We start from the raw sequence: 24371 nt of genomic DNA, 5'->3' as shown, positions 1-24371 counted from the left end.
GGCAGAGCCCAACGTCTCTGAGACAAACATTTGTCCCGGGGTTGCCTGGCTTAGGGACAAATACCAGCATCCCAGAATGCCACCGAGGCCAGCTTCGAGAAGGAGGGGCCCTTAGGCTTCGTGGATGTGCAAACCAAGCCTTTGGCAGGACGGGATGACAACTGCGTCGGCGATCAAGCCGGACTCGTGGCGATCCCATTGCTAGAGGATGTGTGGCTTTGCAATCCGAGCAACCGCGAACCTCTGTAAAGCATGAATCGTTACACTGCTGGACAGGAGAATAATGAGGACAGAGAGGTCAACGCTTGCAGAGAACGAAAGAATATTACCTTAAACATCCAAGAAGCGGCTTTGATCTAGTAGTAGGAGTAGTACCTTAAAACCAACGCGACCCACAGGGTATTCGTGCCAATGACAGCACATTCAAAGCTTCGCTTTGTCTGCAATCAACGTATATGCTTTGGGGTAGCTTTCCAGCCGGTTTTTCTGCATGTCACCAATATTCCGCATGCCGGCCGTGAGCATGGAGATGTCGAATTCAGCGAGTAGACACTTCATAACGTGGCGGACGCCCTCTTCGCCCATGATGCTGTTGTTCCGAACTGTGAGTATTGCATTCTGTAGCTCGCATGGATCTTGCAGTGGGATCAAGCATCGACGCACCTCAGCCCATAGATCCACATCCGACCAACCCAGACAAACTTTGCGCCCAAGCACAAGGCCTTGATGACATCCGAGGCACCTCTCACGCCCGAGTCGAACATGACGGTAAGTTTCTCGCCGATGCCGGCGTTGATGATGTTCTCGAGAGCATCGAGGCTTGCAATGGCACCATCGACCTGGCGGCCCGCGTGGTTAGAAATAACGATGCCGTCCACCCCCAAGTTCACGCAGTGTTGGGCATCGGCGACGGATTGGATGCTGGGGAAACGGCAAAGATGTCAGAGATTTAACAGCATTGGTCGACGTGATGGGACATCAACTGTGCGGACTCACCCTTTAATGCAAAATGGCTTGCCGCCACTCAACTCCTTCCACGTCTTCATCAACCACGGTATCTTCTCCCAGCTGAACGCCCGTCCATGCCAAACGCTATCGATCCACATTGCGCCAGCCTCCTCGGGTTGCTTCTTCGGATCGACCCCAGCCTCTCCCATGCGTTGTTGAAACACGGGGTCCGCAAGTCCGAGATCCGCTCCAATGCCGCGGTAGAAAGCATAGTTTGAGGTTGCGACGTCGTCATGCCGCCAGCCGAGCTGCCATGTGTCGGTCGTTAGGATACACGCTGTAAAGCCATTGTCAACTGCTCTCTTCAGGAGAGAGATCCCCAACTCGTCGTCGTGCGGGAGATATAGTTGGAAGAAGCGCACAGGAGAATCGTTGTCCGCGCCTTGGACATTGACCGCGTCGGGCATTTGGCGACCGGCGTCATTGGAAGCAGCAACATCTTCGATCGTACTCGATCCAGCAGTGCTGAGTGCATAGGGCAAGCGAAGCTGGCCAGCGACTTTGGCGACAGGAAGCTCGCCCTTGGGGTGGTAGATCTTGTTGATGCCAATGGGGGCAAACCCGATTGGGGCAGAGATCTTGTGGCCAAATAACGTAGTGGTGGTGTCTCGCTCATTGACATCCACGAGCTGGTGTGGAATCAGCCGGTGGCGGAAAAATGCCTGGCGGTTCGCCAAATGAGTCCAGCTGTTACCAGCATTGCTCTGAGCATACAAACGTCCATTGACCGAGAGAGATTCTTCAGCATGGGCTTCGAGTTTATCTGGCCGTGTATTGAAAGGGGCGACTTTGCCTTCATTTAGTGCCCAAAAGGAGTTGCGCTGTTCCTGCTGCCAGTGAGGAGTGATGCGGTGATAGAGCTTGGGGATTAGAGGGTCACTCATATTGGAACGGCCAATACCTCTAGATTTGTAAGAGGTAGAGTTAAGCAAACAGAAAGAGAAACTCAATGAGACTCCACTGATTAAAGAACAGAACTATTCGCAGGATTCGTCAAGGTGCTGCGCTTGCTCTTGATGTTAGCTGCCAGGAAGGGAACCTCAACTCACTGCTGAGGTATTTGTATGTCGAATAACGATAATATCGGCCTCATCAGCGTCAGCTTTGGATAGTAGTCCATGGCATTATTGTGCTTGACGGTGTGCTCTCCGGTAGATTAAGCACGATCGTCACCACTACGGAAAGCAGGGGAGAATGACGTTTGGGATGAGACTGTAGGTGTAAGTGATGGACCTGAGTTTGAGGTGAAGATGGAGGTGGAGGTGCAGATCAAAGCTTGTCATGCTTGTTCAACGGCTGCGCTACTGACTACAACCACTACCGAGTACTATTGCACTGAACCCTTTCTCGCGTTTATCAGCCGCCACACCGGCACCTTCACCGGGCAACCATCTAAGGAGGACTTCACACCCTTGGCCTTTCACCTGCAAAGACACAGGCTGGTGATCTGCGAGGGCCCAGCAAAGAATTGCGCAGCTGACACCTTTGTCCCACTTCTTCCACCACTTCGCGCGCTCTAAGTAAACATGGAGGAGGCAATAATTCGCTGTTTGATAAGAGTTGGAATATCGTCGACACATCTCCCTCGACAAACTGACCTCAGGGCACTGGCTTCACAACTCTCCCGGCCAGTCGTCCCATCGGACCTTCACCCTTACTACTTGGTGGTACCGTGTTCTGTCCACCATTCACCGAAGGCGTCCTGTGCGTCTTTGAGTGCATCAAAACCCAACAGGTCTTCTTGATATCGACTATCTATCCATTTCCACTCTGTCTGACAGTGGTACCAGTCGATACTCGCCAGGGTCGCATCCCGCTCCTCCTGCTCAGGGCCGTCGTGAAGGTGGAAGTATTTTCTGTTGGTCACCGCCCCGAGCACGTTGATCGTGGTCCGCGACTTTCGCAGCTTCTCATACAGCTTCAGGACGGCTGAGATGTGATCTTCCGAGCCCGGCGCTGTCTGACTACTGGTTAACTTACCAGCAACTTGTCCCAGCAGGAATCCAAGCACTGCCCCATCCTCCACCGCCATTGCTGCCCCTTGTGCTTGATATGGCAGAGTTGGGTGGCACGCATCACCCAGCAACGCAATGTGACCCTGCACTCAAATTTAGCAGCCGACCCCTTTCAGGCAGATGTCTAATAATACTCACCCGTGTCCATTTCTCAAGCTCTTGGTGATGACAAAGCTTCCACTTCAACACCGAGGAAATGCATGAGATCAGTTTCAGTAGGCTGCAGAGGTCAGCAGGTGATCCTGGCCATCGTCTGCCACAGCTTACATTTCATCCCACCCTTCAAATGTCATTCTCATTTCGTCAAGGTCTCCTTTCACAGTTCTGATACCAGTGGGAAGATTGTCCGGTCGAAGAAGCACAAGGTTGAATTCGGCGCCTCCACGCACAGGATAGAAGACACAATGCCTATCAGGTCCCATCCACAACGTCACGGCCTTTTTGGAACACAGGTCTTCGACCCGCGGATCCTTCAATTCCAGTAATTGCTGCCGGGAGAAAGTCGCCCGATACGCCAGGTCACCGGTTTCGACTGGTGGCGAGGGGCGGCCCAGGATGGCGTCGCGCGTGGATGACCAGAGCCCTGGAAGCATTAAGACAAGCCACAGTCACAAATATGGGTGGCAATCATTCACCATCAGCTCCGATGATAACATCGCCCTTTATCACCTCCCCGGTCGCCAGCGTTGCCTCTGTTCGGTCAAAGTCGAGGCCTGTCACGTTGGCGTCCAGCCTGATTTCCGTCCCAAGCTTTTTTGCTTCTTCGAGCAATATAGCATGGTAGTCCTGTCGATGGATGACCCTGTCTACAATCAGCAAGCCCAATGGCTGCTGGAATCGTACTAACATCCACGGTGCGCCCATCTGCTTGATAAAATGCTCACCCACGGGTCTTGAAGCCAACAGCTGCGCATCCCGGTACCTCCTCATGTTATGCCATTCGAGCTGAATAGCAGGCTTTTCGAATAATGGCAAGAGTCCGTAGCTTCGCAATATCTTGGCTGCATTGGGGGGAACTTGAATGCCAGCACCAACCTTCGAACGCCGTCAGTATTCTCTCATCCAGCTCGACTTCTGCGATCCAATCCACCTACGGCAGTGATTGCTGGTGCCTTTTCCAGGACCAAGACGCTCAACCCTTGATGTCGACAGGAGATGCTGCATGATAGGCCTCCCAGGCCAGCTCCGACTATGATGACTCTAAAAGGAGATGCTGTCTCCATCTTTTTCAGAGACCAGCTCTTCGAATTCCACTGCACAGATCGGTGGTCGTCAATCTATATATCAGAACTCGAGCGATGACCTGACTAGCATTCTAGTCACTACTTAAATGTACCCTTTTCCTTTCAAGGATGGAGCTTTCTGGAGTAACCATGTTCTTGCCAACGCTTGGGCACGGTATTCAGGCGTTTGTGGGTTATGCCGGGGTGGAAGCCAATCTTTCGCTGGTGTACCGGGCATTTCAATTCTGCAACAAGCTCCAGCGGGAGGTCCGCGGGGCGTGGGTTGATATTCGCATCAAAGCGACAATAACTGCCGAATACAAGTCTGTTTGGCAAGTTCAAACCCCGTGGGGCACCCAAGCAGTCTTGTTCACCCATGGACCCAATCACGAAGGATGGCGAGTCTCGACCTAGCATCGCCGTCTCAGACAAGCTGTTCATTGGCTTTTATGCATCAGTTTCGGCTTCACAAGACTTGTTCACCAGCAAAGACAAAATCGTTGATACTGCTTGGCCCTCGGCTGTACTACTGAGGACTCGCACCGCGCGGATTGGAAGCCACAAACACCTGCAACCGAATTCTCTCCTTCCCAGGGACGAGTGAGTGGCCATATCGATTTTGGAACGCGTTACCATAATAGTAAGCTTACGGCATCCCTTTTTGTGAGTCCCGGCACCCAACCCGGCGACCGGGGCACTTCACACAAAGGAGGCATAAGATCCGAGGTGTCGACTCCAATGCGTCCAACAATCGACGCCTTCTAGTCCCGTCTTCGCGTGGTTGGTCGGTCCAACTCTAGTGTCTGCAGAGGTGAATGTGGAGAAGAAACAGTCGCCTGGCTCCAAAAATGCCTCAATTTGTCTATGCGCCGATTGTCTCAGGCACGGCCTTTTGTAACACCTTTGGGTATACCGATCCACGTGACGTTGATCGTCATGTATGAAAAACGTCCAATGCATTATATTGGCAAGGGCTCCAATGAAGACATCTTGGGGCCTCTCAAAAAATGAAGCAGAGGAATACGCATCGGTCAGCCTCTTGGAAAGACACTTCGTTTCAGTCTGGCATAACGCGGCATAGCCTCGACGGACCAGGTAAGTTTTCTTGCCCTGGATCAGTCCACTGATTGTGGGGATTGATTCTTGAGGACTACAAGGTACGAAGTACACAGATACCAACTGTGTCTCACAGCTCCCCAATACCTGGAATTTTGTCCTTGCCTGCTCAGTACTACTGATACCATGAAGCGTTGATCTCTGGGTTTCATGCTTTCCGCGGCAGCTCCATGTTGATGATGATGGTCTTGGCTTGCAGATATCCCTTCAGACCTTCATACCCGCTCTCCCTTCCTTGTCCTGACTGTTTGTATCCACCAAAAGGCGTCTGTGGAGTTGTCTTGTATGCTTGGTTAATTCCCACATTTCCAGCCTCAATCTTGGACGCTACCCGCAGGGCTCGAGCAATATCGGAGGTGAAGATAGAGGCTACTGCAAGTTAGCACATATTCGACTCGGTCAGGGAGAGATGTATGTCACGCACATCCAAGACCGTAAGTGGTGTCATTGGCCAGAGCGATAGCATCGTCCTCCGTCTTAAAGGTCTTGACGGCAATGACAGGTCCAAAGATCTCATCGGTGAAGACACGGCTCCGGACATCAGGATTGAGAAGTACGGTAGGTTTCACGAATGTGCCCTTGTCGCCCAATCTCTCTCCTCCAGTCAGGACCTCGATACCCTCAGCCTTCCCGTCGTTAAGGAATCCCATGACGCGTTCGAATTGCTTCTTGTCGGCCAATGGCCCGTATGCGGTCTCGGCCAAAGACGGATCTCCCATTTTCTTGGCAGCATCTTCGAAGGCCTTTTTGATGCCTTCGATGAACTTTGGCGCAATACCTTCCTGCACCAAGACTCTCGACGAGGCAAAGCATACCTGTCCAGAATTCCGCAGAAAACCCGTTGAGTTGTGCAGGAGGGCATTGTCCAGGTCGGCATCGTCGAAGATCAGAGCGGGAGACTTGCCTCCCAATTCCAGTGAGACATGCTTCATATTGGATTTGGCAGCGGCAATCTGGACTGCACGTCCACCGGCGGCGGAGCCAGTGAAAGCAATCTTGGCGATGCTCATATGAGACGCCAGTATGGCACCCACGGGGGCGGCACCTATGACGATGTTGATCACGCCAGGAGGAAATCCAGCTTCTTTGATCAATTCACCATAGAGGGCTGCGCCGAGTGGCGACTTCTCCGAAGGCTTGAAGACGAAGGTGTTTCCAGCAGCGAGAGCAGCGGCCATTTTCCAGGCAGCAAGGGCGTGAGTGCCGTTCCAGGCAGCAATACCGGCACAGACTCCTAGGGGTTCATAGGCGACGATCTTATAAGAGCCATCACCTTCAGGAGGGTAGCTTTCACCAGCGATCTTGCCGGCGAAGCCAGCATAGTAACGCCAAACCGCTGCTGGGCCATTGACAAAACCTTTAGCGAGAGTGATGGGTTGACCCATACATATCGACTCGAGTTTTCCAAGGCGTTCGGCATTGGCGTCGAGAAGATCAGCAAACTTGAGCATGATGGCACCTCGCTTTGCACCGGGCGTGGAGGACCAGCCGGGGAAAGCGGCTTTGGCAGCAGCGACAGCCTTGTCGACATCAGCCTCGGAAGCCACTTGGACTTTGTCGGTGACTAGGGTGTCGTCGTTGGGGTTGTAGATGGACAGGGTCTCTCCGGACGAGGAGGGAACGTACTGAATGGGTTTACAGCCGAGTTAGAACCGAATTCAAAGGGAGAAGAGGATGACAGTGTGGAGGGACTTTACCTCGCCATTGATGAAGAGATTGGTTTGGTATGACATATTGCCTGCGTGCCTGGTGATGGTGTTGTCGTTAAGGTTGATGGCGGTCAAACTGACAAACTGACTCTTGTGGGTTCGATGAGAAATTGTCAGTGAGAGAAGAGAGTCAGTTTGTCTCGATCAGCGTCTGATATATGACACAGTTACCCATACGGAGGTAGTGAATTGAGGATGCTATACCCGTGCAGTGCCGTGGTAGTGGTGGGTTTGTTTGCTTTACCCCGCACCTGCGCACCAACCAGGCCATGAGGAAATCTCCAGCATGCGCAAGTTCCGAGGAAGATGGAAAAGCTGGGTGGCAGAAATGGTGGCTTTACCCTCACCATCTCCAATAATTCTACAAAGTTCATACAATCATTTCTTATTTCCGACACGAAGTAAAGCAGATCGATCAGGATCATGTCACGATTCTCGGTACTAAGCTGCTATTCTCCGTCCAGCCATCTTCAAGCTAAGGACTAACGAGCAATCTAGGTACCTGGCAGCCTGGCCATTCCTGATTTGTGCGGCTGGTCGATGAGGCCTCTCATTGCTCGCCTTTGATGCACGTTGTCCACCCCTTGTCGCTGTCAGCCAATCCAATCGACATGCGCAAGACGAAGGAGACTGCAACATCGTACTCAACGAACAGCGCAGAAGGCTACCAATGATGCTGCAGTAAGCGTCCACTACCAGAAGAACGCATGCAAGAGTCGGTGGCCTGTGGAACCAGCGACAACATGACCCTGTTCCCTCCATCATGCAATCCTCACAGCATTCTGTTCCCATCTTATCGGGCCTCATCACCGACCTCTTGACCTCCTTCAACACTCTCACGTCCCAGCTCTATCAGAACGTCATGTTTGCGCGACTTCGCAACGTACTGCTGCTCGGCCCAGTGGCCCATCAGGTCATCGCTCAGACCAACTGCTCTTCCTTGTCTACGAGCGCTATCGACTTGACGTGGCACGCTCCAAATGCTACTAATATCAACAATCTAACTTTTGTCGTCAATGGTACGGGGATCAATGGATTCATCTTTAATTCTTCCATAACCCCAGCTTCGACTGCCTACAGCACGTACAACTGGTGTAATATGCCGCATACCCGACGTCAAGAGTACCCCAGCGTCGACCCGGAATACACATTGGAATATGTCGAGCTTGTAAGTACTGCTGAGGCGTTGGGCCATCTGACTAAAGCCTTTTTTCGTGGAAGCTGACGACCTCTCAGATTCATCGTCACCACAAGCGCACCCCTTATGCGTCCAATACCTTCCCCCGTGAATCTTATGCCTGGAATTGCGACGACGAGGCGTTGTTCTTCTATGGCGCCCCGGAACCGGATAGCTCTTCTGCTCAGGTCCATTGGCAAGTCTACACGTCTCCGTCAAATCCTTTGGCTCCCGAGGGGTTCAATGGAACTTGTCAGTTTCCGCAAATCTCGGGCGCCGGACTCAACGACTCTCGTCAACATGGTCGCGATCTTTTCGGGGTGTATCATGACTTGCTCGGCTTTCTGCCTTCATCCTATAACTCGTCCAGAGTCAAATACCGAGTCACAAACAACGTCATCACCTCGCAAGTTGCGGGTCAAGTCGTCGAGGGCGAGTATTCAGGGCGCCAGGATGTCCCTGTTTCTGTACTCATTCAACCCGATAGTATCGACAGCCTGGAACCAGCCTACACATGCTCTGCTGCCAGTACCCTCTATGCCTCTTACGGCGTGGGAAGTGATGCCGCTAACTGGACGCTGCACCTGAACGACTCCGCGTCGCTATTTGCAAAGCTTGATTCAGTGAGTGGCGTCAACAGCAGCGATCCCGCCTGGCACAACTGGTTCGACCACTACTTTGACAACCTCTCGGCTCGCTTGTGCCACCAAAAGCCCCTGCCGTGCCAGATCGGCAACTCGTCGAATTGCATTACCGAGGCGGATGCCGATGCTGTCTTCCGGAGAGGCCAATACGAGTACTCGTTTATTTACCGCGATAGTCCGTCGTCGCTGCCCGCATCCACCGCGAGCTACGGCATCTACGTGGCCGAACTTGCACAGAACATCCGCGACGCGATGAACGGCACATCTTCCGTCATCTACATGCACAACGTTGCTCACGATGGGTCTGTGTCACGCCTGCTCAGCATTCTGCAGGTCGATGTCATGGTCTGGCCAGGCATGGGCTCCGAGGTTGTGTTTGAACTGTACTCCAAGCAAGGGTGTTACTACCTGCGCGTGCTATGGGGCGGACAGGTGCTTCGGAGCTCGAATCCGAGTCTCGGCCTTATGGATTTGATACCGGCTCAAAACTTCCTATCATACATAGATGGGTTGGTCGGACCTGGTGCGCGTCTGGTTCCCGATCTGTGCGCGGGCTCATAAGCTCGAGTATAGACGACGGTCAGATCTCCATAGAAGTCGGGAACTGGATAGATAGTTGAACGTCGCTCGAAAGGACGTGCGAATCGTGAACTCGCATACTCAAGGCATGCGATCAGCATGGCCATGATATTCCAAGAGCATTTGAAGCATCGACTGCTTCAGGATCGCGGAGGATGGTTGCCTGGAACTAATTACCCATTTGTTGACTCTCCTTTCTACCTTGCCGGCTCTTTAACATGATGCCGGGTTAGCCGCGTCGACCACACACACAATAGTTGTTCCTTTTCTGAATGACGTCCCTTCTCGCGATTGTGGCCCGGATATAACGCGAATGCAATGCAATGCGGCAATTACGGCCGCAGCAATCGGTTTGGATGCCACTATGCTTCTTGTCCCACTAATTATAACTCTCAGGCAAACTGAAAGGAACTTTTTCAATGGAAGGTGCAAAAAATTATGGAAGATAGATGTCATGATTTACTTGCCCAACGCCCTCTTTTCAACAAAATCTTCAGAACTGTCGCACAAACAACCAGACACACACAATCTCAACAAGGACGTATAACGTATAGAAAACGAGATATCCTTTCCAAAAAATAAAGAAAGTGTGCATATGCTCTTTCCCCCAACAAATGGAAAAACAAGTCCATCATACCTCATGTCTAGTAGACGGCCTGAGGCTGCTGTCCGTAGCCCTGGTCGTAGCCTTCCATTCCCTCCTCGTCCTCTTCCTCGCCCTCTCCCGGATACCCTTCGTAGTGTTCGTTATCCGCATCCATACCGGTCATTGTTCCTCCCATGGTACCATCGTCCACTTCATGATCGGGATAGTAGTGTTCGGACTCATCCATGCCCGTGCCCATGCCCATGCCCATGGCGCCACCCTGGGAGGGATGCATCGAGCCCTGAGACCCTAGCATCGCCATGGAAGAACCAGCACCTGCTTGGCTGGGATCGTGCTGCCATTGTCCTGCGCTGCCGTCGTCCTCGTGTTGTTGCGAATACGGCTGGCCATACTGCGATGGGTCGTCGTACTCTTCATGCTGCGGGTCGTAGGGCTGTTGTCCGGGATACTGAGGCTGCCCGCCATGCTGCGGTTGTCCAGGGTATTGAGGCTGACTGCCATGCGGCGGCTGTCCAGCGCGTGCTGCCATGCCCTGTCCATACATTTGTCCGTGTTGTGGGTCGTTGTAGCAATCTCCAAAGCCCTGCAGATTGAATGATATCGTGGGGTTGAAAGTCGGGTTGAACTCATCGTTAACGTGTGTGTTCCCGTTGGATAGAGGACCGACACTAGTGTTTCCGTTCTCGAGACCGCCGACGCTGGCGTCTCCCCCATCAGCGTCTGCATCGCCGCCTTGAGCGTTGCCACCTGAGACTGGCCCAATAGCCGTGTTCCCCCCGTTACTCTGGCTTGTGACGCCGCTGACCGAGTTTCCCGTAGCGCCACCAGCTACTGTGTGTTAGAATCTGTCTGTGCAAACCGGACCAATCTTCACATCAAGGCAGTAAAACGTACCTGTCACGGGTCCATTGGTATTCCCGGCCGCACTGCCGCCCTGTCCTCCGGCCGCATTGCCACCAGTTCCCGAGCCTCCTTGTCCTCCCGCACCTCCGGATCCTCCAGATCCTCCCGCTCCGCCGCTGGCAGTGTTTGTGTTCGAGTTCGACGAGTCGGCGCTGGCATTGGCATCTGAAGAACTACTGCTGCTGTCACCGCCAAACAAACCGCCGAATAAAGCGCCGAGAGGGGCCATTCTTGCGTGATGTGATTTCGGTTTGTACTCTGTGAGAGGGAAAGATGAAGAGTGATTTTATCAGAGCTTCTATAAAAGGTCTGAGGTGGCTTTGGTGAACCTTTGAGGAGGATGTGTCTCTGATGTTTTATTTGTGTTGAAATGTCTGATTGAGTAGTGAGGACGGGGAAGAGGAAAAGGATTCTGTGAATCCTTATAGCCAGACCGTTTTCTAAATTCGGACCGTAATCTGAGCAGATGACTTTCCTGGGTTTTTCCTGGTCGCTGTCTGTCTTCTGCTCTCCTTCTTGCTCATCCTCTGGAGACCCGTGGGCCCAGCCAGAAACGTAGTCATCATGGCATTTCCATGTGCCTGGCGCGAATGGAAAAGCTGCAACTAATTTTAGCTTTGGATGTGATAATAGCTCTCTTTTCTTTCCCTTCTTCTTCCCTATACGAAGTACGGGGCGAGTATTGGTAGGATGGTGGAGAGAGGATCCCAAAGCCACAATGCTCACCCCAGTATTGCGCCTCGCCTCAAACCAACGTTGGACCAGGTCTGAGGCATAGCGCTCCGGATTAAGCGAGAAGAGGAGGATGGATGGATACCTACGAGGTACACTCCCTGTTCAGCCCCCGCCGCCGGATCCCGAAAAAATACCACCACTCATCACATCACTAGTGGCCCGTATTTGATTTGCTCAGGCGGGGACCCTCAGTAATAGTGGCATAATACTATTGTGGGTCGTCAAAGATACCGAACGAGTATGAACCCACATCGCCCGCCGCTGGCTTGTCCCAATTGTATGCTGGCTATGCTACAAGCTATTCTGAGGTGAGGGAGGGCGGATTTCTCTCTGGGCGCTTCTATTTTTCGCTCTTGTACTTTGTATTCGTAAATGATGGGCTTACTTTTCTTGGAGTTTGTAGAGTAGAGTGTCAATCACCAAAGGAGGCTGTGGGATGCATTCTAAGCCCAGTATCCGACTTGGACACAGTTGGCAAGTAGCCCTAAGCGCGACACGACAACCTGGTGAAGGCCCTATTTCTGACGCATATCGGAACGCATGTCACAGCCATCCCGACTTACTTCTGCGCCCTTACGTGAACAACTCCCACATCTCTGAACCATGTTCAACTCCAAACTCCGGCGTAAGAATGTCCCCTTGTCCCCGGTACAAGGAGCCCCGACTTTTGCTAACGTACGTGCATGGGCAGGATGAAATGTGCAGTGCTTCCACGGGAATTTCAACAAAATGAGCAATGCCCGACGAGGATTGGCGTGATGAAATTCAAGAATACGCGCGACTGCTAGACGCCGTTGCTAGCGGCGATAGATCTCGCGTCGTCAAACACTTGACCGACTACATCCTTGGCGGCAAGAAGGAGGGGAACGCATCCTCGCAGGCTGGCGACGACGACCATGACCATGACCATGACCATGGCGAAGACCACAAGACGCAGGGAGAACATGAACAATACCCGGAGCAGGAAGAGGACAATGGCTACGAATACTACGAGGAGGACGCGTACAACGAGTCGTATGCCGCGGGAACAGAATATGCGGATCATGAAGGAAACTACACAGGGGAAGAGAACAAAGAACATGAATATGAAGAAGACCAATATGAATACGGCAATGGCTATGATGATGAGTATCCTGCTGAGTACGATCCCTCGACCGCAGCGGAGAACTACTATGAAGAGCACTACATGTCTGGGGCATACAATGAGCCAGACAACGGCGATGAGACGTATGAGGGAGAAGAGTACACCGAATACAATGGGGACGACCCGTCCGGCTATGGCAACGAGACATATGCAATGGGCGAGGCTGAGAACACCAATGCTAGCAGCTATCCACGGGCAGCCTACAACGGTCCCAACAGCAACAACTACGGGAACCACCAGTATCCCGAAAGCCAAGAGTACGGCGATGAGTATTACGATCAGGAATACAACGACTGGGATCCAGGTGCAGAGAACTATCACTATCACCAAGGCACAGACGGAGCAGGAGGTGAGTGGCATGAAGAGCCGGATTACGGACTTGTCTCAGATGACCAAAACCAGGAGGTCGTCGATGAAGTCGCGCTTTACGACCTGGACGATGAATACCTCGACGAGGACCCAGACCATCCACATGACGATTACGCTGATCTGGACGAGCATGATTATCTGGATGAGCATGATCACGAAGATTTGGACCACTACGCAGATATGGACGAGCATGGGTATTGGGAAGAGCATGACGGCGCAGATTTGGACCATTATGCAGATCTGGAAGAAGAACACGGCCATCTGCAAGAACATGAAGAGCATCAAGAGCATCAAGACCCGGAAAAGAGTAAACCTCTGGAAGACCTTGCATATCCGGATGACGACGATCAGCTCCCAAATTACGAAGAGCAAACTCAACTGCGCCATCACCCCGAAGACAACCTCTTTTTCCTCCCCCCGCCACCAAACGACGCGCTGCCCGGATATTCTGAGATCCCACGCTACGCTGCCAGCCAAAGCCCCAAGACACAGTACGTGCCATACCGGCCGCCTCCTACGAGCTTGGACGAGGAGCCAACAGATAAAGACAGGGAAAGAGGAGAAGATGCGATTCCCTCCATGAGACGTGCGGGTACGACTACATTCAGCCCCCGAACTAGTGCTGATCGAGTCTGGTCAGGGAAGGAAGACGAAGAGGAGGAGGAATGGGAAGATGAGACCTGCGAAGACGAGGACGAGAGCCTGCCACCACCGCCGCCACTCTCACCGAGGCACCCTGACATCCAGTTTAACCCCTTGAGTCAGCAGTACAAAGGGGGATTGCCTGCAGAGCAGAAACCAGATCCTTTCCTGTACATTCCCACCATTGGATCTGGCCAGGCCAGCGCCTTTTGGGAGCGGCAGAGGGGTTAGAACGTGTTTCAGCCGTGTACTTGTATAGGAAGGTGAACTAATCCAGCGTCTGTTTGTTTTGCGCAGTTCAAAGCACGTCTTTTCTGAGAGAATATCGAGAATGGTATTGTTTGACATGAGATAATAGATCCTTCTAGATCAAGTGATTACGATTAGTTGGTTTGGGGGGCCCGGGGTGGGTGGAAATCAGTAATGTCGTCCTCCAACGCTTTACTCACATGCTGAGCGTCCGCTGGTGTCCGCTGGGAAGAAACGACCATCCATCCCAAGACGCTTTTGGCTAGTATGATTGCCAAACAAGATGGTTACAGAGTGGAGCAAAGTCTATGCCATTCGCGGGACGGGCAGCCGTCAGAGGATCCACTGCCGTGCAACACAACTTGCTTTGACTGGCAGACTGGCAGACTGGTTACAGGTCAGCATTATTCCGAGCGTGTCTGGTAATCATATAGTGGATCCTTGAAATAGAATGTAATGACCCAGCCAATCCACCCCTCTTCTAATTCCCCTCCTTTGGCCAAGTATCAGCTGCGGGTCCTCGGCGACAAGAGGATAAGCTAAGCTGCATACCTCTTGGGCTATACTCCCCCCTTCCTTCCTCCTGCTTCGCTTATGGGTCAAGGCGAAGTCAAAAGCTTATACTCTATTCTTAAGCCGAGTTTGTGTCAGGACCCCGAGTGGTTTTTACCCGACCTGGTTGTGGATGCCCCTCTCAGCCAATGTCGCCATTATCACCAATGTCACTAATATTGGGCATGTCCATCTGCGGTGCCAGGTGCACGAGGCTTAGCAGGTGCTCCAAGCAAGCCACGCTGCATACGGGTGTCCTTCGTGAACCCATCGGCTATTCCCTATGCCTCAATTGGCTTAGGGTAGTCTACATGTCTGTCGGGCCGAGAGGCACCGTCCTTTGCCAGTAGAAATAGATCACATTCGATCCAAGGTCAGACAGCCGTGGGAAGGGTGCTTTACTTTGCATAATAGTCACTCTTTTCTTTATCAAACCACAATCTCAGGGCCAACACACATTCTTTTCGTATAGATACGTCATTGAAGAAGGTACATTTTCTATCCATATCCAACAGGATATTTTACTTTTTCTTTGCACAAGCCAAATCTAGAGACGAGTCTAGATCTGACTTTCGTCACCATGGACTACAGCTATTACCACCACAACTACGACTACGACTACGACGACGACGACTACAACGACTACAGTCATGATGGATGGGGTCAGGGCTATGGAGGGGACTACGACTACGATGATGGGTACTGGGAGGACGACTACTGGTACCAAGAGGAAGAATCACCAGAGTACTACCACAACCACTACAATGAGGGCCAGGAGTACATGCATGGGGGGGATCGCAGCTACGGTGCTTCCGAAAATCACTATGGAAGCCAGTATGATGCATCGTATGAGAACAACTACCATCATGGCTACTCTCAGGGCAACAACAACTACCAGTCCGACCATCATCATCAACAGCAATACTATGGGAGCAACTCCTGGTAAGGTGAGGCATTGTCGCCGTGTTTGATCCATTGTATCCTAATGCTGGCTACCAGGAGGGACTCTGAATCATCACATCATTCCAGCAGCCACGTCGACCACCATCACTCGTCGACGAGGACCATCACCCACACATTCCCTGTCCCTCCCACACCTCCGCTACTTCCCATCCCACCGCTGTCTCCCCCAACCCCAAATATTGCCGTTCTTCCAGTGCTTCGCACAGGCACACCGTTGATTCCCGCGGGCTTCCCATTCGAGTCGCGGGCCATGGGCATCAACCGCAACCAGAGCCTGAGCGTGAAGCCCATCGATTCCGAACACACCAAGTCTGCCCTTACACCGACTCCGACAGAGTCCTTCTTCCACAATCTTTTCTGGAAAACCCCTGGCAAACCAAGAGACCGCACGAGACCGACCACACCCGTTATTGTCCCCCCTGCTGGCTCGCGCCCAATACCTCGCAGTCCCAGTCTGACGGCCAATATCAGCCTCAACAGATCTCCTTCAGCCGCCGGGAGCTCGCCCATAGCTGGGTACGATGCGATGAGAGGAAGGGGTATAGGATTTCTAGCTCCGTCTCCTGAACGAGCGTAATGACCCCAAAGCCAGGACCGAGGGGAACTAACGCGTTGTCAAATGTATTTTGTGTCTACTGGTGTTCTACGTTTATGCTGGGGGGAAACTAAACATTATATTTCATCATGACGGAGAAAATGCACCATGTCGTCTGTAACATGCCCGCGGAGGAGAACACTCATTTTTGTAAACCTTGGTATCAAAACTATTTCTTTGAGTCTATGCGGAACTCTGTTTGATGATTGAATGAATACCATGTAGACCATTGAAGCTGGCGTAGGACAAGAAGTCGAACATCTGGTTAGGGAGGCTTTCATGTTGGTCCTTGAAGATAGTTCAAATGCTACTCATACTGATTCTGATTCACCTTTGTTCTGTGCCATACGCGAGACTCGATATCAACGGAAGACGACGGCCATGCCAAGCGCCGTTATTACAACTCCAAATGTCTACAAACCCCTGCAACCATCTAGAGCCGCCGATAGGCAGGGCAGAAAATACTCCCCAGGCCACAAAAGGTAAGTTCCGGAGTGAATGTGGCGCAAGCCATGGAGGGTTGGCTCCATTGCGGCCAACCGATTTAGAAGCCGCAACTATAGTAGGGTATCCTGACTGGCCAGAGAGGGTCAGCTTAAATAAGGCATCTCACCATATCTACTGATTACAGGTGGCGCCAGTAGGAGGATGTATTTTTGGGCAAAGCGGGGGACAAGACTAATGCTTCATGTGGCAACGCGGCAAAAGGACATCGGCCCCTTGATCGGCACAACGATTGACTAACGGACAGACTTACTGACTGTCTGGCCCAGTGAATGATGGATACAAGCTGTACCTCCTCGTACAAGGAACCGGGGATTGACTAGACCGCGCATCCGTCTCAAGGCTGTACACTTGTCATAGTCTCTCTTCTAACCCCCCCTCCCCATCTACACAGCCCATAACCCATAGCCCTTTGGGGGCAATACAGCATTGACCGTGTCTCTCTTAAGTTTAATCGTGGTCGGGGTGCTCACTTTTGCCCATTCTTTTCGCATTTGCTCACACTCTCTTGCAGCACCTATCAGTCACTCTTTACGAGTTCTTTTTTTCTTTTCTCGGCGTTTTCCTTGAACACGGTGAACACGCTCTTTACACAACCCGGCGAGAGAGAGAAGCCAGTCCGCCATCTGTATTCGCACCCTGTCCCATTCACAAACTTGTTATACCACTTGCTTTTGTGCCGGGCTGGGCAAAGGCCAGGGTAGACCATGAGAGTCTCCCCGTTGTTGACGCTGCTTTCGGCGCTCGCTGCCACGGGCTTGACTTTCGTATGTCTGCTGGCCGGGTACACCACCACCACACTGGCCGATATTGATATGTTTAGTGTAAGTTGTTGCATCATGCTTTCCAATCTCTCTCGGATAAGTTAGCTGACCTCTCAATCAATCCAGCTCAACATATCACAAATAGCACATACTAAATTCAACAACGGCACCGGCAACGGATGCAATTGTGTCGAGTTCGTTGACGGCGTCCTCACGGTAAACGGGACCGCCGTCGTCAACGGGACCCTCAATGTGGGGTATGCTGAACTGGATGTCTTCGAATACTACTCGGTCTATGTCATCAACTACTGCGAGGGCAGCTACCTGCCGTCGTACCAGGACGACGATGCGAACGCCGTCATTACTCGGTGCGAGAAGCCGTCATTGACGCGGCATTTCGACCTCGTTGATATCCTGGAGAAAGCCATGAAGGACCTCGGCAGCGCCCTCGGGGAGGATATTTCGTTCGACGACCTGGACTGGCCGAACGGTATCACCAGTGCCTTTGTGTATGCACAGTCTGCAGGGTCAGCCATGATCGTATTCTTTATCATTGGACTTGCTTGCCTGATCCTTGCGTCTCTGGCGGCGCTGTGGTGTTTGTTCACCACCAACAGAACGGCCGTCAAGTTCCTCCTCATCACATCTGTGGTAGGTCTCCCTAGTGATAATGTCCTCTGACCCCCTGGGCAGACACAATGCTGACAGGACCAATGCAGCTTGCTTTACTGAGTCTGACAATCTGTGCCGGCATCACGACGGCTATTATCACCATTGTCGTCAACGGCGTCAACGCCAACGGCGAGGACATTGGCGTCTCGGCCAAACAAGGCAATGCCTTTCTAGCCCTGGTGTGGATCGCGGTCGCGCTGCTCCTCATCTCGACCTTGACGTCAAGCATCACCCTCTGCGTCGGGCCTAGCCGGCGAACTCACACTCGACTGCGAGAGCCCGAAGCATACGACATGCCGCCCGTCATGTTCAAGCGGAGGAAGGCCCCGTACTACATGAGCCCTCCCGATTCGAGTTACTGGGACGGCTTTTCGTCCCGGCGGATGCTGGTGGACCCGCGCGACCGCGACCGTGATCGCGAGGATGACTATTATGGCTACGGCGAAGAATTTAGATAAAAAAACATTTTAATGTTTAGTTATGGCGGGGGTTTGGGTTAGGAGGGAGGGGAACCAAAGTTGGAGTTTATTTTTGTCTGATTTCGTTTTTGAAACTGGGGCATTGCCGATCACAGCTTGGCTACCTACTCGGTACTGGTGACTGGACTCCCCGAGAGGAATGAAGGGCGCTTTGCCCGTGTCAGAAGAAGAATGACCTATAAACGTCTCTATCTTGGAGGGGTTCTGTCCATACATTTTCCCCCCTTTTTCAATGACTTAGTGACCGAATGAGTAACATGACTCCCAAACTGCAGGAGGAAGAATGCGTTCGTCACGAGGCTCGAGCATCATGAAGTGGGATGACCATTCGTCAGATAATGCGGCGGAGTTAACCGCCGCCAGAACCGCCCGACAGAAAATGTCCAAGATATGGCAGCGACCTGACGTGGCCATACATGGGATGGTCCGCAACGCCGAAACACGCGAGACCGACGCCCTGCGGACACCAGGCGGGTGTGCCCCACTGGGACTGCCACCTTGCCCTATAAGATGAAAGTTGGTCAAAGGTGGGAAAGAAAATAGGGCGTAAGATCGGGCGGTGCGCCGTTAGTGAGTTACAACAAGAAGAAAAAAAACAAGAAGAAAACCTGCTTTTTGCTTTCCATACATGCAGTACCCATAACCGACCCAGTACGAGTAAGTCGTTCTGATGTGAAAATAGGCATTGCTGCGGCAGGCCTTATCTGGGGGCAGCGAGCCATGGGTCTGGGCTCGAGCACTTTTGGGGGAATCGGAGGTATGGCAGGGCGCATGGGGGCATGTGGCCCTCCGACCCCTCCGTATATGGTAGGTTGAACGAGAGGTCCTCCAAACAGGGCAAGTCCCCACAATTAATGACGATTGAGTTTGGCCCCCGGGAGAATAATGGTATAATCTTCCCGATATGGATTAGCGCGTAATCAATATACAGAGTGCCTCTACCGAACTCGGTATAAGCGCCGTCTCTGGTCTTTTTTGATTACAAGTACACACACGGCTCATTTTGACTATTTGTCTTAGCTCTTATTAGGTCCTTACCCAACCTGGATTAAGCACTCCGACATATCTCTCGGCGGCGGGGGCTGGTCAACGTAAGTCACGAGGCAACGAAGGCTTGATAGGTCGTGCATCCCTCGATCCCTCGAAACCACACACACACACTATTAGCCGGCGGAGGGCAGGTCAGACCCGGTGTTGGCGCCATCCAACCAACAGCGTTCATGATGGCTCTCCATCGTAAATACTCGCACCTCGTACTTGGTTCGTTCGGCCAGTCAGTAAGCGACAAGCAAGCCACCCCCCCCCCCCCTCCTTCTCCCCTCCTGTCCTCATCTGACAAGCTTCCAAAACTCTCAGTGAGATTCTAGATGGTTCAGTGCATGATTGGTATGTTTGAATTGATGGCCGTGTCTTTATCCGAGCCTAACCGTTGTGGCCAGCTGATCGGCGTTGGCAGGAATAAAGTCTCCATTGGGAGCTAGTCCCCCGATCTATTCCCAAGTAGGATCGGTTCAATCGGGAAGCGATCCAACCGCAGCTCTCTACATACTCGGGGCACTAGGAGCAGACAGATCCCAATGCCCTTCATTGACAGTGCCTCTTTGGCCACCGTCAGTCAGGCTTACGGGGAGTGGGGGGTATCAGCCTGTAGGCTTGAGGGGGCAATGGGCTGGAAAAATGAACAAAGTAGTAACACTCCTTGTCGAAGGCAGTTACAAGATGCTCCATTTACCGGAGCTTGCGATCCGCGCAAGGACCTGATATAGACACGGAGTGGCATGGTGTGTGTAGACAACACCTTAGAGACCGAAACTGCTGCCAGTGTAAGTTCACCATGTCGTTTGTTTCATACAAATCAGCAATGCTGAAAGCACACCAAACACTTACTGTGCTTAGTAGATGGGGCAAGGTGTTTTTACTCTGATGGTGAAACAAATCAGACAAGAGGCTTAGATGCACTGGGGAAAGAAAAAACAAGCTCAGCTTGACTGGAATGTACCGTCTGTTACGGAGTTCGTATAAGCTTCGGTTCCTTGTGGAAGCTGATCTAATATACCTTGCACATTTTCCCTTGTGTGTTTTGCCACCCCCTGGTCGCCGTTCGGAGCCACTTTGCCATAATATACCCATCGCCGCCGCTGCCACCGCCGCCGCCAAAAAAGCAAAGATAAGATACACCCCCAAAATAAGCTTGGCCCACATTGGTATAGCTGCGGTAGTCGTATTACATGCCTCGCCCTCGGCCCATAGCGCCGCCTCTGCCCCGCATTCCCATAGCCCCTCCTCGAGCGCCGCCCCTCATACCGCCTCGTGCGCCCATGGGTCCGCCAGCCCCTCCAGCACCGTTGGTTGAGTTGGGATTGGGAACTTGCGGAGCCAGACCAGCTGGGTTGATCGCCATAGGTTCCGCATCCTTGAGGAGTGACGCTCTCTCGATTGTGCTGCCATTCGCCTGGAACTGGCTGCCGCCCGTCGTGCCGGCCGTGTCGCTAGGGTTGACCTTGATCTTGACGGCGCTGATTTCGATGTGTGTCTGGATGATACCGATCAAGAAGCCGATGGTCCAGATGACCGCTAGCCAGTGTAGTGCGAGGGCTGCACTGCCTTTGGTCACCTGGAAGATGCCGGGGGCTTGCTCGTTGTGGCTCGTGGCGAGCTGGACCGCCGCAAACATCTGCGAGTTCGACACTGCCGCGGCGAAGGCGAAGATGGCCGAGAGTCCGATCAGCACAATCATGACGATCCGCAGGATGTCGAGTCGTCGGTTCCGTTGTGACTGTCTCCATGACGATGCTGGGCCGACCCAAGGCTTGTTCAGGGCGCCGTAGAAGGCGAACATAATGACTCCGAGTGCCAGGAACATGCCGGGGATGGCAGGGAAGACAATGAAGACATCATTCTGCAGGGATGCTGCTACCTCAAACAACACCGAGTTGAGCGTCTGGTTAGCAGGTAAGGATTCAAAGTCGTAGATGTTGTTGGTCCCGATGGACAGGTATCGGATACTGGAAGCGTGGTCTTTGCCGACGGTGATGGCGCAGTGCTCCGGGCCACTTGAGAGCGAACAGCACATTGCTACAGAACATGGTGAGTTTCCAGGCCATTCTCATTCTTTTGCGTCAAAGGGAGCCACAAACCTGTATACCCGATGCGTAACCGGGTTGTTGCCAGTCCATCAACGGAGTTGAATTGTAAAAGATAGTATCCCGACGTCCCACTCCCCGAACCTTGTGCTCCAGGTACGTCGCCCAGAATGACAAGAGCTTTACCCAGAAGTCAGTATCATGTTAGGTTCATGATGGGGGAGGTACAATGAAATTGGATGTATGCTTACCTTGGAACAGAATCGCCAGAGCGCCCAGCAGATATACAAAAAGGCGAAGCCAAACACTGTCTAACGCAACGCATTAGCATATCATTGACCATGACACAGCGAGGCACTGTGACTTTACCGGCTATGTGCTTCTTCCAATACTGTGACATCCCCGAGCCCATCGAGCCCATCCCCTGGCTCATACTTGATACTGCGTTCATATTGAGGGAATGTGTGGGAGACTAGGAAAACAGCGAAAAAGGAGAGTCGGAGTCGCCAAAACAGGGCCCAAGGAAACGCAGACAAGGACTGACACACACGCCAAAAGCAATTGTTTTAACGAGTGGAATTCTGATATATAGGATTGAAAAGGACAGTGGAATGAGGAGGAAGTTTCTTTATTTCTTGGATTCTACCAGGATGGCTTCGACCTGTATATGGATGTGCTCTATGTATACGGCGGGGGGGAGGGAAGGTGAGTCGGGATCGGGCACCGGAGGCTGAGTTCAACCAATTTTAGTACACGAAGTGGCCCTAGGTACGCTTTGAATAGCTTTCTACCCTTTCTCTGCAAAAGGTGATTATCTCTCTCACACTGAAATCGTAAAGTAGAGGGGAAACCGGTACGGGACGCCTCTCCACGTACTAACTTAAGCAGTGCTGTGCCTCGCCTCTATCCACTGAACAAAAAGCGCCCCCGAGGCTCAGAGAGGTTGCATGGATGGTCGATCCACCCAGGCCTGGTTGGCGTGCCCCCTCCTCTCCCTTGTCATTACAGTCTATTACACGATTGGTTAGCTGAACCCCTGCCTCTATATTGGGAAGATTGCTTAGATCATGGCTACTTCTCATGCTCGGGAGCTGAAGAGGACAGTCAGATGCACTGCCAACCATTCTACGCATGAAAGCTCCACCCCTTCCTGCACAGCAGCTCGCCGAAGGACGACAGTCATGGTGTCCGGGTACCACATTTCCACACCAAATTATCTTACATCTTCCCACATCAGACGCCATCCGGCGACACTATGGCGATCATATCTACGTCCTCGGCAACGTTCGGTGTAATAATCTGACAGAGTGGGGTGCTACCCACGATTCCCAATCCGCAGACGGCGTTTCATTGGATCTGAGCTGTGTTGAAGCCGGAGGCAATATCTTTCAGCCTGCCCGGATATTGAAGATTCGTTTTTTACTGGAGACTCGGAATACAATGCCATGGACTCCAGAGTAATGGTAGCCCTACGAGTCGATCCTTGCGAGTCTGTGACAGCTGACATGGTCTCGGATTACCTGGATCCTTCCAATAAATACCATCTGACTATGACATTGACAGGACATATACATGCCTTCTGGAACGCCGCAAAGGTGAAAAGCTGTAAAGATTGAGATATCGGGGCTACAAGCCTTGTCAATAGTAGACAGTAAGCCAAGACTGACAGACATCCCAGATATCTGGTGGTTGGTGGGAGGAAAAGAAAAGGTAGAGGGACTGAGGCTCTGGATATGGATAAATGAATGAGTTTACTCATAAGCACTGCCAATTTTACAACCAAAACATGACAAAACACCCGCAGAAAGTACCAGTAACCCGCTTACTATATGCTGAATCAAGCAACCATTTCCCTGCAGTAGCAGCAGCAGCAGCAGCAGCAGCAGCGAGCCCTGCTCTCCACCATCGTTCAATATCTCACTGTCCCCCAACTTCTCCCGACACTTCCGTAACCTAGATACAACTGTATTACATATGTTGAGAGCCACCGTGATGCTGCTGCTGTTTCTCGTCATGGCAGTCATCATGCCCCTGGTGTTCGTGCTGTTGCCCATGTGGTTGTTCGTGCTGCTGTTGTTCTTGTTGGTGGTGTGGTTGTTGTTCTTGGTGTTGGTGAGCATGATCATCGGATGGTGGAGGGCAGTGGCAACCGTCACCACCTGTTTGCTGCTTATGAGGATCATCGTGGTTGCTGCTGTCATGCTGCTGCGTCTGAGGGTCGTGGTGGTTGCTGTTATCATGCTGCTGTTGATGGCAGTCATCGTTATGACCCGATCCCATTTCATGGTGACTTGGGTCTTGCTCACCATGCTGGTTTTGGTCATGGCCATAGTGACCCCCGTGCTGGCTCGGGTCGTGCCCATCTTGATGCTCGTGTTCATCAGGATTGCCCCCATGCTGGCCCGGGTTATGCTCATCTTGATGCTCGTGTTCATTGTAGTAACCATGAGGGTCGCTCTCATCATGTCCACCGGAATGATTCCAGTGGCCGTTGGGGTCTTCCCCGTCATGACCTTCTTGGTTTTCTTCGTCGTATTTACCATGCTCACTCTGGTCGTGGCCATTGTGACCGTCGTGATGCCAGCTTTGGTCACCATGTTCATCACTCGGGTCTTCGTGCCCATCTAAAAGCAAAGCTG

The 24371-nt window shown here is 52.3% G+C and overlaps 9 protein-coding genes across 9 annotated transcripts; 4 read left to right on the top strand and 5 right to left on the bottom strand.

The window, feature by feature from the left end:
* Positions 1-423: 423 nt before the first annotated feature.
* AYO21_06510 (hypothetical protein) lies at positions 424-1892 on the bottom strand (the record flags this gene model as incomplete). Its single annotated transcript, XM_022656470.1, has 3 exons — positions 424-589; positions 664-921; positions 997-1892. 3 exons carry the CDS (start codon positions 1890-1892, stop codon positions 424-426), a joined length of 1320 nt encoding a protein of 439 aa, XP_022511258.1.
* A 773-nt stretch (positions 1893-2665) lies between these two features.
* On the bottom strand, positions 2666-4246 carry AYO21_06509 (hypothetical protein; the record flags this gene model as incomplete). Its single annotated transcript, XM_022656469.1, has 7 exons — positions 2666-2937; positions 2989-3106; positions 3162-3243; positions 3291-3606; positions 3659-3825; positions 3871-4058; positions 4118-4246. The coding sequence occupies 7 exons, from the start codon at positions 4244-4246 to the stop codon at positions 2666-2668; spliced, it is 1272 nt and encodes a 423-aa protein (XP_022511257.1).
* Positions 4247-5510: 1264 nt separating this feature from the next.
* On the bottom strand, positions 5511-7095 carry AYO21_06508 (hypothetical protein; the record flags this gene model as incomplete). The annotated part of the gene is made up of 3 exons (XM_022656468.1): positions 5511-5731; positions 5787-6987; positions 7060-7095. The coding sequence occupies 3 exons, from the start codon at positions 7093-7095 to the stop codon at positions 5511-5513; spliced, it is 1458 nt and encodes a 485-aa protein (XP_022511256.1).
* Positions 7096-7834: 739 nt separating this feature from the next.
* Positions 7835-9453, top strand: AYO21_06507 (hypothetical protein; the record flags this gene model as incomplete). The annotated part of the gene is made up of 2 exons (XM_022656467.1): positions 7835-8239; positions 8308-9453. The coding sequence occupies 2 exons, from the start codon at positions 7835-7837 to the stop codon at positions 9451-9453; spliced, it is 1551 nt and encodes a 516-aa protein (XP_022511255.1).
* Positions 9454-10115: 662 nt separating this feature from the next.
* AYO21_06506 (hypothetical protein) lies at positions 10116-11210 on the bottom strand (the record flags this gene model as incomplete). The annotated part of the gene is made up of 2 exons (XM_022656466.1): positions 10116-10909; positions 10973-11210. The coding sequence occupies 2 exons, from the start codon at positions 11208-11210 to the stop codon at positions 10116-10118; spliced, it is 1032 nt and encodes a 343-aa protein (XP_022511254.1).
* A 1242-nt stretch (positions 11211-12452) lies between these two features.
* Positions 12453-14102, top strand: AYO21_06505 (hypothetical protein; the record flags this gene model as incomplete). Its single annotated transcript, XM_022656465.1, has 1 exon — positions 12453-14102. One exon carries the CDS (start codon positions 12453-12455, stop codon positions 14100-14102), a length of 1650 nt encoding a protein of 549 aa, XP_022511253.1.
* A 1150-nt stretch (positions 14103-15252) lies between these two features.
* Positions 15253-16212, top strand: AYO21_06504 (hypothetical protein; the record flags this gene model as incomplete). The annotated part of the gene is made up of 2 exons (XM_022656464.1): positions 15253-15614; positions 15672-16212. The coding sequence occupies 2 exons, from the start codon at positions 15253-15255 to the stop codon at positions 16210-16212; spliced, it is 903 nt and encodes a 300-aa protein (XP_022511252.1).
* Positions 16213-17441: 1229 nt separating this feature from the next.
* AYO21_06503 (hypothetical protein) lies at positions 17442-18628 on the top strand (the record flags this gene model as incomplete). Its single annotated transcript, XM_022656463.1, has 3 exons — positions 17442-17558; positions 17625-18149; positions 18218-18628. The coding sequence occupies 3 exons, from the start codon at positions 17442-17444 to the stop codon at positions 18626-18628; spliced, it is 1053 nt and encodes a 350-aa protein (XP_022511251.1).
* A 2245-nt stretch (positions 18629-20873) lies between these two features.
* On the bottom strand, positions 20874-24296 carry AYO21_06502 (hypothetical protein; the record flags this gene model as incomplete). Its single annotated transcript, XM_022656462.1, has 4 exons — positions 20874-21724; positions 21787-21912; positions 21984-22043; positions 23705-24296. The coding sequence occupies 4 exons, from the start codon at positions 24294-24296 to the stop codon at positions 20874-20876; spliced, it is 1629 nt and encodes a 542-aa protein (XP_022511250.1).
* Positions 24297-24371: the final 75 nt, after the last annotated feature.

Source organism: Fonsecaea monophora (genome assembly GCF_001642475.1).
Source record: "Fonsecaea monophora strain CBS 269.37 chromosome Unknown Scaff45, whole genome shotgun sequence".
Taxonomy (NCBI): domain Eukaryota; kingdom Fungi; phylum Ascomycota; class Eurotiomycetes; order Chaetothyriales; family Herpotrichiellaceae; genus Fonsecaea; species Fonsecaea monophora.
This window is presented reverse-complemented; position numbering and strand designations above follow the sequence as displayed.